Below are 14,254 nucleotides of genomic sequence, written 5' to 3'. Positions count from 1 at the left end.
TGCTTCACCCTCACGTCGGGGATGACATCACCTCACAGCCCCTGTCTGACCACAGTACCATGACTCCACCCAGACCAGTAATGCACAGAGCTCTCAAATAAGACTGTTATTTTATGGCTGTTTTCTCTTTTTGCTCCCTCTCTTTGTGTAAGTGTGTGTGTGTGTGTGTGTGTGTGTGTGTGTGTGTGTGTGTGTGTGTGTGTGTGTGTGTGTGTGTGTGTGTGTGTGTGTGTGTGTGCCTGGGTGGTAGTCGGCCTTGGCCTGAGCTGTGAGCGCACTGACGCTATCCCACAGGTGTAGTGCCTCTTTAATGGCCGTGTTTTTTCCACCGCTGGGTCTGGGAGAAAAGGGCAAGAGTGACCGAGAATCCCAAACAGGCCATGACGTCAGGCCCCAGAGTTTGTCTCAGTTGCCCCTCGAGCCGGACCTAAACACTGTCTCTCCGAGCCCCCCCCCCCCCTCTCACCAGTGTGTTCTATTACACAAGCCGTCCATGCCCATTCCCCTCCAAACTCAGACCGGCCAAACAGGAAATGAGATTAGACGCGGGATATGGGAATAGCTCTGTTGCTGTATGGACACGGCTGCATCCTGATCACCCATCCCCCCCGTCCTCCCCCCCCCCCCTCCACCCCTCTGCAGTATGGAGCGCTATGTCACTGGGAAGGAGACCCTGGAGCAGGAGCTCTACAGCCGCTTCGTCCTGGTCCTCAACGAGAAGAAGGCCAAGATCCGAGCGCTGCAGGCTAGGGTGAAGCAGCTGGAGGAGTCCCTGGAGGAAGAGCGCGAGCAGAGGTAAGCGCCACGCCTGACCTCCAGTGACCTCTCACAACTCATCATGACTCACTCCCTATAATGCAAGATCAGCACTTTTGTAAGCGATTTGTGTCATTCACATAATGCAATATGGGTTTTTGGCAATCGTGTGGAAATCTGGGTTCGTGACTTATATCAGTCACAGAATCACTTCTCACTTTCTTGTTATTGAGAAATGGATGATGTGATTCTGCGTTGTTAAGGAATTAACTCGTGGATACCATCCCCGATTCACCTCATTCAGATCTTTTCCAGGTCAACAATGACTGGATACAACGCAAGCAAAAGAGCGCTATCTATCTAGCCAGGTTGAAGTCCCTGATGAGAATACACAAGCTGTGTCAGTGTTCATGCTTCATTAGTCCCCAAACATTACCAACCAATTTGCTGCCCAAGATGGAGGACCAGTCAACTTGATCCACCGTCATGGCCCTTAAACTTAGTGCTTAGTGTTTTTGAGGGTGTATTTTTAGCCTACGTGTGCATTGGTTCTCCAGAATGCACCGATAATCAAGTGCTTCTCACATGCCTACCACAGGAAAGCGGCCAAGGCAGAGTGCAGCAAGGCAGCGGAGAGCACGGGCCTTGGGCCGAGTCCAGTGAGGGAAGAGAGCGACTATGGAGCCAGCACTGAGGAGGAAGAGGAAAAGGAGGAGCGGCCATCATCCTCTGGCATCAGAACCTCTGCCAAAGGTAAGAGACTAAACCACACTCCTCATTGGAAATGATGGGACGAGTATCCAGTTGCTTACCGGTGCAAGACTCTTCCAGGGACCTGTCTGTATCCATGCCTAGACCTAACTGAGCTCCTCAGGTTGCCTTCGGAACGTTTTACCTGGGGCAGCCGTGGCCTACTGGGGGGCAGCCGTGGCCTACTGGTTAGCGCTTCGGACTTGTAACCGGAGGGTTGCCGGTTCGAACCCCGACCAGAAGGCACGGCTGAAGTGCCCTTGAGCAAGGCACCTAACCCCTCACTGCTCCCCGAGCGCCGCTGTTGTTGCAGGCAGCTCACTGCGCCGGGATTAGTGTGTGCTTCACCTCACTGTGTGTTCACTGTGTGCTGAGTGTGTTTCACTAATTCACGGATTGGGATAAATGCAGAGACCAAATTTCCCTCACGGGATCAAAAGAGTATAAATACTTATACTTATACTTATACCTACCTAAATGAAACGTCCCCTACCTAAATGAAATGAGTGACACCTGTTGAACATCCAAATTCTAAATTTAAATGCAGACGAGAAGGAATTTGGCTTTTTTGGCTCTTTCCCCTCAATCACACACATATTATACAAGCATGTACATTTTGTAAAACTCATTTTCAATTCAGTATCCACCTTTTCTTAAATCAATGCGTTATGCAAATACCGGTAATATGTTGTGCTCCATCACCAGTTTGGGTTGATCCCATTCAAAGTTCTTTTGAAATAAACACTGTGGAACATCTCAGTTTCTCTCATTCCTAGAGGTTGCTTTGGGTCTCGCCCCATCCAAATTTTCCATCAGCCATCTTGGGCATTATACTTTAATGGATGAGTGGAACCAAGTCCTCTGTAACAGCTGCAGTTCTGATGAAGGCCTAACTCACTAAAATCATTCAAGACGCTCCCCTGCGTCTGAGTGTGTTGGAGATGAGCAAAGGGGGAAGCTGGCCCCGATCTGAAGAAGCCGCATCCTGAGCTCGTTAAGGTCTTGAGCTCCTCATTACCGTTAGCAGAGCCAGGCCCAGCCCGAGGCCCCACTCACACTGACGCAAACACCGGGAAAGGCCCCACGACTCACCAGCAGGTAGTCCTTCTTGGCATAGAGATGCTTGAGTCTCTACTCCCTCATTCACTTACTCACTCACACACACACACACACACATACACACACACACACAGATACAGACACGTTCGTCATCAAGTCTGTGTGTGTGCGTAGTTAGTCCACAGTGACGACACAAGCCAGAAGATTATTTGTTTCCTGGACACCTCATCTGTATTTAGCCGATTTCGACATCGTCTTACTTTAGGACTATATTTGGGGGGGGGGGGGGGGGGGGTGTTACTATGTCTGCTCTCCATGTTGAGTCATCCTCAACTCCCCTCAGATGGACCACTTGGGTGGAGCGGGTGGAAGAGATTGTTTATGTGTTGCTCAACCTCTCCCCCCAACAACAAAACTTTTGGAGTAACAGTCTTTCTTGGAAAGCTACACTGAAGCTAGTAAAAAATGAAAGCTAGCTTTCCCCTACTCTCTGTCAGGTTTGTCAGTAAACAAAGTGAATGTGATAGCTGTGATGGGTGGTTGCTAGGTGCTTAACACTTTTGTTTAACTTAACAACTGAGCTTGTAGAGTGAGCACTGAGACATATATGGCTTTTTCAAGGCTTTCTGGGCAACTCTCTGAGCACTGCCTGTGCCATCCTCGAAACGTGTGGACTTTTCCTTTTATGTTGTCATAACCATGTGGTGTGTCTTGTTACTCCACACGCTGAACGCACGCCAGGGGGGGAAGGTAGCATTTCACCCCGTGAGCCAGAGCAGAGACGTGTAGACATTTCCACATAACGTTACGGCACAAGTGACCGTGCTCGATGCTCACCCGCGGCTGCTATGGAAACAGCGGCCCGCCGTCTGACCGAAAGCAGTCGGGGGATTCCGTTTTGTTTTTTTCTTCCTTTCCCTTTTTTTTATTTTTTGCCTGGACAAAGAGTCAGAAATGACCTAAGGCTGGTATTGCATAACACAAGCAGACAAAATCACCTATAGCACAAGAACATAACTTCAAAGAGGAGGATGAAGGACCTCAGCATAGTGCACATAGTGCTCTGGGTAAAATCACCAGGGTTAACTGTGGAGGCGAGTGAAAAGAAAAAAAAAACATCCCCTCTTGCTCATGGTGCCTCCATGTGATTGATAGCCAGTTGGGAGGAGAGAGGCACCCAGGTTCTCATGTTGTTTTCCGTAACCACGACAATGAGTCAGATGTTTTGGTGTGTGGCCAGTGAGAAAGAAGGGATGATGCAGAACACACAGACGTACGATTCCAGAATAAATCAGCCTTTATTCCTTGCACTGCAACTTTGCACCCATCAAGATGCACTCGTCCACTGCGGGACACACAAATGAAGATCTGTATGTCTCTGTGCATGAAAAATAAGTGGGGAGGCTGAATGTGTCTCTTGTGATGTTATGAGGTAAATGCCAGTCAAGTTGTGTGGGCAGGAAGCCCACGAGGCCAGCTGTGCTCTGTGAGCATTAACATTACCCCTGCTCTCTCTTTCTCTCTGCCTCTCACTCACTCACACACACACTCACACACACACTCACACTCACACTCACACTCACACTCACACTCACACTCACACTCACACTCACACTCACACTCACACTCACACACACACACACACACACACACACACATAGTCAATCAATCACATACACACTCACACACGGTCACTCACATACACACTCACACACACTCTTCTCCTATTCTCTTTCTCTCTCTCTCTCTCTCTCTCTCTCTCTCTCTCTCTCTCTCTCTCTCTCTCTCTCTCTCTGTCTCTCTCTTTCCAGCCCTTAAAGCTTTAGAGTTTGATGTCTTTGGTCAGAGGCTTTACAAGCCATTACCAATACAAATCATACAATCTAGCCATGGCCTTTATATTTCCTTTATTATTGTGATTATTATTCAACTGCTGTTTTCATGAATGAAGCCTTTCAGGGGGATCCTGCAAACAGATGTTGCTGCAGAGTTTAAGCAAACAGCAGACGTCCACGGTGATTATTTGGCCAGTTCCACATTTTCACGCTGTGATTCAGTGGACTGTGTCCGTGTGTTCTCTTGTCCCCTCAGACGCGTTCCGCTGCAGCCCCATAATGGAAGATGGCTCCAGCGACATCACGGACGTGGCGCCCAACCGCAAGCGCCGCCACCGCCACCTTCAGCAGTTGGAGGCCCAGGCCAAGAGGCAGGCTCTGGGAGATTCACACAGGTCCAGGTACGCCAGAAAAAAGTGTTCAGCCTTTCAGGTGCCATCAACCGAAGTATGTAAAATCAATCCTTGCATTTCGAATGTTCTCATTGTCAGTCCAGAACTTCACCCTCCGCCTCATTTCTGGTACGCATTTGCAAAAAAAAAAAAAACCTTTCACCCCCCCCATCCTTGTAAATCTGTTAAACTGTGACTTTCATTTCTTAGAGTCGCTCAATTTTTCCGACTGTCTTGGTCTCTGGCGTTTGTTTTCGCAATTTTGGACAGAGTCTACCTTCTCCCTCGAATCGCAATTTTGGACAGAGTCTACCTTCTCCCTCCAACAGTCCAACAGTAGTGATGTGGATAGGGTGTCTGTTTCTCTGAATCAAACTCCCCGTAGGGGGTCATTACTGCTGTCTCTGCCAGCACCTCTGCTGCTGTTCGAAAACTAAATATAATAGCTCTGTAATCGAGCGTTCCCTCTCATTTCTGAGCAAGAAATTGGAAATTAGTCATCAGACTATATTATTCTTCTCTGAAGACTCCCTGGGCTACTATATTGCGCTGTAAAAACAGCCCTTGATGGGGGATTAACTTTCTGTTGAGTAACACCGACAGACCCTTACTCTGAATCCTGTTTTAGTATTAGGTCTTTACTATGTTCCTAAGGAGAAAAAAACGACAAAATCAAATCTCCCTGCCAGCTACCCAGAAATAAAACCGCTCTTCACACCAGTTGTGTTGTAAACCAGATCTGGTTTTCGCCTTAGTGATAAACACCTTATTAAATCACATGGCGAAGTGTCCACATTCACAGTCATTTGGTTGTTAGGCCAATAATCTGTGGGCATGGGAGTGATGGTTCGAGTTCTACCCCTGACCAATTTTTTGTGTGTTAAACAATGGAGTATTGTATTTTGTCATATTATGGCATTATCATTTGATGAACTCTCGTAGTCATGCCCAATATGGCTCATGGCAGAAGAGACAGTACAGTTCTATGATGTTCCTTCAAGTATAACTTAACTCCTATTCTAATTTCTGTTGCAGGAAAAACTAATTCTTACTACAGAAACATACACAGAAGTAGGGTGTTTATTATGCTCTGAATGCAGCAGTTCTTGAAATCCTCACTTTCAGACGACAGCTCTACCCCTTTTCATTGCATCATTAACATGGTGAAGAGCCATTAAACAAGCTTACACCATGTCACTTAACGGACATGGAGCCTATGTCATCCATTCTGGCTGTGGGACTTTGTGTAACACAGAGTAAACCGTTTCTGTCGAGGGGTCATGCCTGACAGAAACAGAAAACATTTCATCAGGCTAACAGTAACTGCTAACCACCATTCCAAAGCCATTAAATTGAATTGAGTCACGCACTGACTTAAACATGGCATTGAGTTATTGGGCATTATATATTACACCTTACACACACTCCTTAAAACTCAGGCACAACCCTTGATCGTAATAGTGAACCATTTCATTAGATTCTATGAAGGGATTTGTTTCAAGTCCATAACTTCAGCTAGCGCTGGATATTAGCGTACTCAAAGACCTAGCAACAGCAGTCAATGTCGCTCTGTTTCGCTTGTCAGCACACACTTGGCTAAATGACGTCCACCTATCCCCCTGCTGCGTGCCTGCCGGCCTGCTTGCCCGCCTGAAGGCTCGCTCCCTGGCCACACCACGGGCATTAGTAAGCCTGGACGTGGAGCCAGGTTGGGAGTGTGCATCAGGTTGATGCAGGCGATGGAGAGTTTGTCTTGGACAGCGTCTCTCTCTATCCGAGGGGTCTGCACACACACCCACACACACACACACACACACGCGCGCCACTGGCCCAGCCTCAGTACCAGAGTAAGACTTTCCACTCCTTAGTGGTCCAGCAGGACATCTAATGGAATAAATAGTGGCTGTTGTTCTGCATCAGGAGAAATGGTTTTAATCAGGCCCACGAATTGAAGTTCTTGGGACCATCATATGCAGCTTTGAACATGTATAGCCTGGAGATAATGTTTACATTCCTTAAGATCTCAGCATGCTGTTGTTCTGAAAGGCAGCTTTTTACTCCTTGCTGTAAACAGGTTTGATTTATTGCCAAAGCATGACCAAATCTTTTTTTTCACTCCCTTTATGACTTTGTTTTATTGTGAGCCTTCACATAGATAAATAAGAGATTAAAAAAAATACATCCCTTAAATCAGTGTTGTTCATTGTTCAGTGTCTCCCTCTGCCCAGCTTCTCCAGCACACTGGATATTGCGAGTGATTCCAGCTACCGACTAAATTCTGTAACTAATGAGTCATTTAGAGGCTGTTTAATGGTCAATTTACAAGCAATGGGCACAGTTTGAGGAGCTTCAAATACTATGACAGAGCAGGCACTGTTGGTCGTCTGGGAAGTGGCCAGTCTCTGACTTGTTTAAGGCAGGTGAGGTTACATCTCCCACAGGCTCAGCTATGATATCCTCTCCCCTCCAGACACCAAATTCAGATGTAGGTTTTTCCACCACAACACAACTCTTTCTCCATCTGCCAAGAGATCTGAGAATTGGCCAGTCACTAAAGGCAAGTCGCCTTTCTGTGTACATCTGCTCCTACAAAGCCCATTTTATTATGATAAAAAAAAAAGATAAGCAAGCAGCTGCAGTGACTCAGCTCGCTGGGTGAACCTTCATCACCTGATTGGAGTGTGCCTGCTCTGGATCACTGTGGTCTTTTCTGCAGACCCTTTCTAGTTCTCCTTCAAATGTCTATGCCACCATTTCATTTGGTTGTCTTCCCAAGCAGGTCGCCTCAACAGAGAAGGGAAGGAAAAGACGGGAGAAGATACAGAGAGAGAGAGAGGGTCCAGAGAATCTGAGAAAGAAGAGAGGCGAAACGGAGAGAGAGACAGAAAGCAAGAGAGACAGAATGAGTGAGAGAGAGATGGAGAGAGTAGAGAGAGAGAAAGAGAGAGAGAACACGAGAGAGAGACAGAGTGAGTGAGTGAGTGAGTGAGGACCAAGGAAGATGGATGGCCATTGGACTGAGGTTTTCTGTCGTCCTTCCACAGCTGACTGATTGTGGAGTTGGCGAAGTGTGGTCACAGACAACAGAAGATCCCTGTCAGATGGCATGACATCAATGTCTTCACTGTTTGCTTTAGTATCACTTCAGAATGCCTGCCATGTTCTATGCCAGTAATTAAGGATTTATTACTATTTAATTGGCTCTCTATTCACCATTTAGTTAGTGAAGAGGGTATCGCTTCATTGACAACTGAATGTTTGTTTATTTCCTTTGGTGAATGGTTAGTACAATGTATTTGTGACAACAGTGCTTGATCTGACAGAGGAGTTTATGTAGCAAATGTCAAATACACTGTTTTGGCATTAAACTTTTCCCTTTGGAAAGTCATCATCTTGCACATACAAGGGTTCTGGTCTCCATTCAAAGTCAGACTACTTGTACTCATTTAAATTGCACCAGTAGAGTATTTTAGCTGCTGTATGCAGTGGCCTAGTTTCCTATGCATTCCCTGGTTCCCATGAAACATTTTGGCACAGGCGGGTTTTGATTCTTAAGCCGGCTCATAGTTCAGTGATATGACTGGCGGGGAAACTTATAAGCCACCTGTGGCCCAGGTCAATGCTTTTGTCAGTGGAAACTGACTGGCAAAAAACTCTGCCCTTAATAAAGAGATTTGAGTTGAATCCAGACACAGATTGCTCCCAAACTAATGATGAGCCGAAGACTTTGGCTCACTTTATTATGTTGTGGATTCGGAACACTACAACCTGATCCGAGGGGGAAAATGTTTGCCCTCAAATAATGGGAATGCCATACTTGTAAGGTCAATGTCAGAGGCTGTGAGTGTTTTTCCTGGATGGTGTATCCGTCAAATCAAAGACAAGATGGCATCAGACATGACAGCGTGTACAGTGTTTCTCTTTAGTGTCTTGAGTGTGTCAGCGTTCTTCTCCTGGCCTGGACTGGATGGTATATCCCCTGGAGAGCTATAAAGTTCTAACTGCTCACTGCTCTTCCTCCAGCCTGAGTCCTGTTTCATCCTGTAACTGCTTCCAGAGGGTTGTGTCATACACTTGGTAATGATTTAAAGAAAAATGAAAGTAAGTATGCGTCCCTCTTTCTTTAAAAAAAAAAAAAAAAACAGTGACAATTCCCACCCTTTCCCCTCAGCTTGATGAAGTTACAAAAGCCAGTGAATGGAGTCATGGAAACAGGCAGAGCACAGTTCAAAAGACACACTGAGTGATAGACTGAACACACTGATGATGCTCTGTGTCCAGTGTTTCTTTTGTTCTAGGGGCTTTCCCAAAGTGATCTCTTTTACATTGAATGGGTACTGATGTTGAATGCAGCTGACTAATGAATGTGGGTGCCCTAGATGTCCGCTTCTCAGCTGTATTGACAGGAATGGCTTCCAGATGTTCCCAGAACAGGAAAGCAGTTGATGAGCAGACTGGTATTTACTAGCCTGTCTCAGAGGGCCCTTTTCTGCAGGGTTTTTGCTGAGTAACCATACAATATGGGCTATGGTGTATATTACGGGAAAGTCGTAGCCTAGGTAGGTTTGACTGTTGGTGAAATGTGATTTGAGTAAGGCTGTATGTGGTCGGCTGTGTTGGTCAGCTTCTTAGGATATTCAAAATATTAAGTTTGGTAAAGAAAACCATGTTGATTTAACATTGATAAACAATTGTAGAGTTTAAAAGGGATTTGTTTACTATGATGGATATCTGGAGGATATGAACTATTCAAGTCAAGACATGTCTATGTAGAGACGTTCAACTGTTTTGTGTTCACAATCACCAGGACATGATGCTTCATGGACACAGCCGAGTGTTTTTTTCCACAGCAGTAAACAGAATGTTGGATGTGTGCTTGTGTGTGTGTGTGTGTGTGTGTGTGTGTGTCACCTGTTTTGGAAGGCCTGAGTTTTATAGGACTTCCTTTAAAGTATATGAGCCCCACTTTGTCCTAGATACAACATGTCTCCTATTGCAGCAATCAACACCATCACCAGCTACTATTTAGGCCAACTCTTAGCCTACATCCAAACAGTAGCTCTTCAACTCACATTTTAATTGCAGGACTTAAAGGTATGTGTGTCAAAATTAACTCCTTAAGAGAATGACTTAGAATTGTTTTTGTTTTGTTTTTTTGTTTTAAAATGGTCACCAAATATGACAGCCAAGTGGAACAATACAGCTCAATAAAATACAATACAATGCAAATTGTAGTTGTGTTTACAGTCAGTAATAGCCTACAGCATTACAATAGCAATAATGGAACAAATGTTATAAATTATTAAAAACAATATGTATGATAGTAAAGTATGCACAATTACTGTGTGGGTGTGCAGATATGTGAGGCATTTAAGTTAAACAAAAAGTCATGCTTTCTCAAAAACAACAACAAAACAAGAAAAGAGAATGGTTTACCATGTTGTGATCTATAATGCCAAAAACAGTGGCCTCCTTCAGAAGAAGCAGATGTATATTTTGTCAGCTATTCCCTGTAGTCCATGTAAACATGGTGTGTGATTTGTGGAAAATAATGCATTATATGTCAAATATTCTGGATGTTATAAACTTGAAAGCAGTGGACATGCTGGCATAGGAGAGCATAGTTACTTACAATAATTACTTACAAGAAATACATAAAATAAAAATGTGATTCCATATAATGTTTACTTTCCCAGAGTAGGCTTATAATAACAGCAGTAAGTGTAAACAAATGGCATTGGTTGCAGTCCACTTAAGCATACAATGGTAAGGAATGCATTCATTTGAGGAAATCATAGCACCATTTTGTCTGGAGATTTTTGAACGGACTACAACTCATATTACCATTATTGTTAGTTTGATAAGTTACATAGGACAAATTATGTTTATTTGTGTTGTTACCATGATGCATTAATAACTTTTACTTCTAGCAACATTTGAATAAAATTAATGGTTGGCTAAATTTAGCACAAGTAGCATAGGTCCTTAAAATGCTTTCAAGAATTTTGATCTTTTTATCTTAGAGACACCATGCTACAGTGTTTCTTAATTCTCGGCTGAGTCCAAAGCCTTTCCCACCACACAATAATCATGACTTGACAGCGATATTTATATTTCCTTTTGACCATGGGGTGTCCACTCAAGATATGTAGACTAGCGCCAGCTCTATTTAGGCTTCTCCCGATAATGAAAATTATGGCAATATTTTATGGAGAAACTTCATGAAATGGTCATTGTATTTAAAAAGTTAAAGGCTATTGGAGCTTACTCAATTTTATGAGTAATCAGTCTGTAAACCCCTTAGCTGAACTTATTTACTCATTACAGTATTCATTTACTGTAATATATGACAGCCAAATGAATGCACTGAGAACAAACCTGGTTCTAATAAGTGAGACCTTGGTTTCCAGTGGCGAGCTCTTTTAAGAGTGTGTGAATGGGTTACGTGTGTTCTGCTAACTTGTTAATGAACTCCATCTCTCCCATGGTTTGTGAGCCTCTGAATTATTTGCCACTACCATGGTGCAGATTATCTAAGCACTGTTTTTGACAAACTTATAGTGTTTAATTCAGATGTGATGGATTTGGTAATGAGGCTGCAAAAAGCATATTATGTAAATCATTGAACAGCATTGAACTTGCCAGCTGATGACAACAAAAACGCGTGAAGTTCTCTAAGTGAACACGCCAACATGACCAGACACCTCCAATGTTGGTGCTTGACATGGAACAGGGGACTAGTTTGCCATCATAAAAGACTTCCTGTTCTCACTCAGGTTCATACATGCAAATCACAGTGGTCACCACGTGCCAGTCCTGTCTCCTCTGTGGTTTCAGTCCCTTGTCCTCAGTGGACACCTGGTCTTCAGATCCTCAGTGTTTTGCACCCTTCTCTATTAGCAGACGTCCACCTTACCCATTCCCCTTTTAATTATTTGGTGGCTGTTTGAAAAAGTTAGTTGTCGAAAATGAAGGACTTTGCTCGAGCAGCTGCCAATTGCTTGTGTCCCTGGCATTATCCAATCTTTCCCATATACGCTGCATACCTGTACGCCATCATCTGTCAACAGTTTCAACCACAGACCCTTACTTTCAGACTAGGGATTGCATAATTCCTCAGGGGTTCACATTTTCACAGGCATAAAGGATCACCAGTGAACCATAGGTAAACTGAAATTTTATTTTCTATGGACTGTATCTTCAGGACCCTGCACTCACAGCATTGAACAGTAACCATTAGGCCTACCCCTGGTCCTTGTTGAGTGTGGGGGTTTTGCATTGAAGGGCAGTGGAGTAATCAGCTGACATATGTTTTGTTGCATGGCACCAGTTGAGACAGAGCTTTAGAGGTTACATGATACTCATACATCCTGAAGTTCACTGGGACGAGGAGCAGTAAATCGCTGTAATTGCCCTGATAGCCTGCGTTCCTGTTGGGGTTTCAAAGGCCTCTCTCTCTCTCTCTCTCTCTCTCTCTCTCTCTCTCTCTCTCTCTCTCTCTCTGTGGACTGAGCTGTGTGTGAATCATTGAAACTTTTTTAGTTAAATTTGTGTACCATTATGATTTTTCTTGGCTCCCGAGAAAGGGGTGGTCCAATCAAATATGAAGTTTTTTACATTCTTAAAATATCTTAAATGTCTTACAGTAAATCTATGACATTTTTGTGATAAAAATAGATGCTTGTATTTAGGGTAAAACACACCTAGATCAATGAGAATGTTCTGCAGGGGATGCTTGGGGACATTGTGCGTAAATGGTCTCTATCAGTTCTTCTCAAAGGAGCTATCTGTTAGAACATCACATTCTTAACACTGTAGCATCTGATGCCCTTGGGCCTTTTCACAGATGATTGGCCAAAGTTTTGCTTTATCCTCTTACTGATTGGTCCATCAGATAGAGTTTCATGTAATGGCTTTGTAGATGGCTACTTCACATCAAAAATCCTCTTTTTTGCCAGCATCTTATTTTTAAAATGGTTTGTTTGTTGAAGGTCTTTAATGTTGTTTTATTGGTGTTGTTTAGAGGGAGCTTAGTCTGTTGGGGGCATCTTGATCTCATATCATGCTCTGCCACACTTCTCCTGTTCTCCTCTAAACATCACCCTTTCATTTTTCTTTTCTTCTGAATCCCCTGCAGCCCTGTGCTTGGACACGTCGGTTAGAGGTGACCATGCGTGACGTGCGTCTTAACTGATGATCACAATGAGGTTCAATTACAGTGGAGAAAGCCAGAGGAACGGGCTGACCTGTTCAGTACCTTGACAGCCTTCGTGTTTAAGCACCATGCTATTACGGCCCAGAGCCTGTGGCAGTTTCCCATTAGCATTTCTCCTCCCGCTGATCACAGAGAGCCCAGCGTCTATTATTACCATTACACCGCATTACCTGTCACAGTCAATCCTATGGGTTTCATTTACTGACGAACTACACACATTTAGGTGGTGTTTGGACTGTGCTTACATGAACATGTGTATCATTTTTGTGTTAGCCCTGTTAGTTATATCTGTCTGAATCATTTTTTTTTGTTAGGAATGAGCAGACACATGCCAAGGCAGAGGCCAAAGAGACCGCCCAACGTCCAGCAGAAGTCCCTAAAGCGAATCCGGAGCCAGAGGACCTGTTCGACGACTTCTGACCTTTTCTGTGTCCATTTTTCCGCATATCAGTGGGAAGGATGCTGTTTTTAACCATTCTTTTTTTAAAACTATGAAGAAATCTGCTGACAATGGATGAAACAATTTCCATCATTAATTTAAGCACTTACATAATTCTGTGAATAGGCAGAACATTTGCAGTTTTATAAGTCAGGGTTGTAAACACTGTTTTTTTAAGCTGTATAAATGTCAATAAAATATTTTCTTGTTACATTCATTTGTTTTTTTTATTCTTTGCATCCTTTATGTATTTTTTTCTCAGATTAATTCATACATTTTCAAATAATAATAAATAACATATCTTGGGGTTATTTTGCATCATTTAAGCCTTTTGCATTAGCTAAGATGTAATGTAATGTAATGAAACTGGTCTGCAGATGAGAGTGGTCTCCATTTCAAGAATAAACATATTTCCCTAAGATGATTGTTAAACCATTATCTGAACTTTTAACTGCACAATCTTCTGCACAAGTTAATACTTTTAAGACACTAAGCATGTTGTTGGGTATTTATCCTCATTACTTATTTTCTTTTTAATGTTGGTTACTGGCCACTTCAGGACCGTTGTGAGATCGTTTGTCAGATCAACATAGAGAGTAGTACCTTCTCTCCCCCGTGTGGAAAGTCTTCGTAAACTCTAGTTAATACTAGAGAAGCACATCTGTGTGATTTCATTTGACATTTCGGTCGCATGCGGTCGAAAAATCTGTAGATTTAATGTATGTTGACAGCAGGAAAATGAATAAGTTTCCAATTGATTTGTGATGGGACCATATGGGATGCGTTCGACTGTATAGCTGTCATAAGT

General features: G+C 43.7%; 1 protein-coding gene across 1 annotated transcript in view; it reads left to right on the top strand.

Moving 5' to 3' along the window:
• xrcc4 (X-ray repair complementing defective repair in Chinese hamster cells 4) overlaps window positions 1-13,657 on the top strand; it is a 31,108-nt gene extending 17,451 nt beyond the window's left edge. The window contains exons 5-8 of the mRNA XM_076284540.1: window positions 643-795; window positions 1,355-1,509; window positions 4,657-4,801; window positions 13,322-13,657. Of these exons, the coding sequence (XP_076140655.1) occupies window positions 643-795; window positions 1,355-1,509; window positions 4,657-4,801; window positions 13,322-13,427 (559 nt within the window). The 3' untranslated portion in view covers window positions 13,428-13,657. The remainder of the gene's footprint in view (window positions 1-642; window positions 796-1,354; window positions 1,510-4,656; window positions 4,802-13,321) is intronic.
• Window positions 13,658-14,254: the final 597 nt, after the last annotated feature.

Source organism: Alosa pseudoharengus, unplaced genomic scaffold, assembly GCF_046254945.1.
Source record: "Alosa pseudoharengus isolate Yale_2024_CS ecotype anadromous, Long Island Sound unplaced genomic scaffold, YU_APseudo_1.1 YU_APseudo_1.1_scf_14, whole genome shotgun sequence".
In the NCBI taxonomy this organism is placed as follows: Eukaryota; Metazoa; Chordata; class Actinopteri; order Clupeiformes; family Clupeidae; genus Alosa; species Alosa pseudoharengus.
This window is presented reverse-complemented; position numbering and strand designations above follow the sequence as displayed.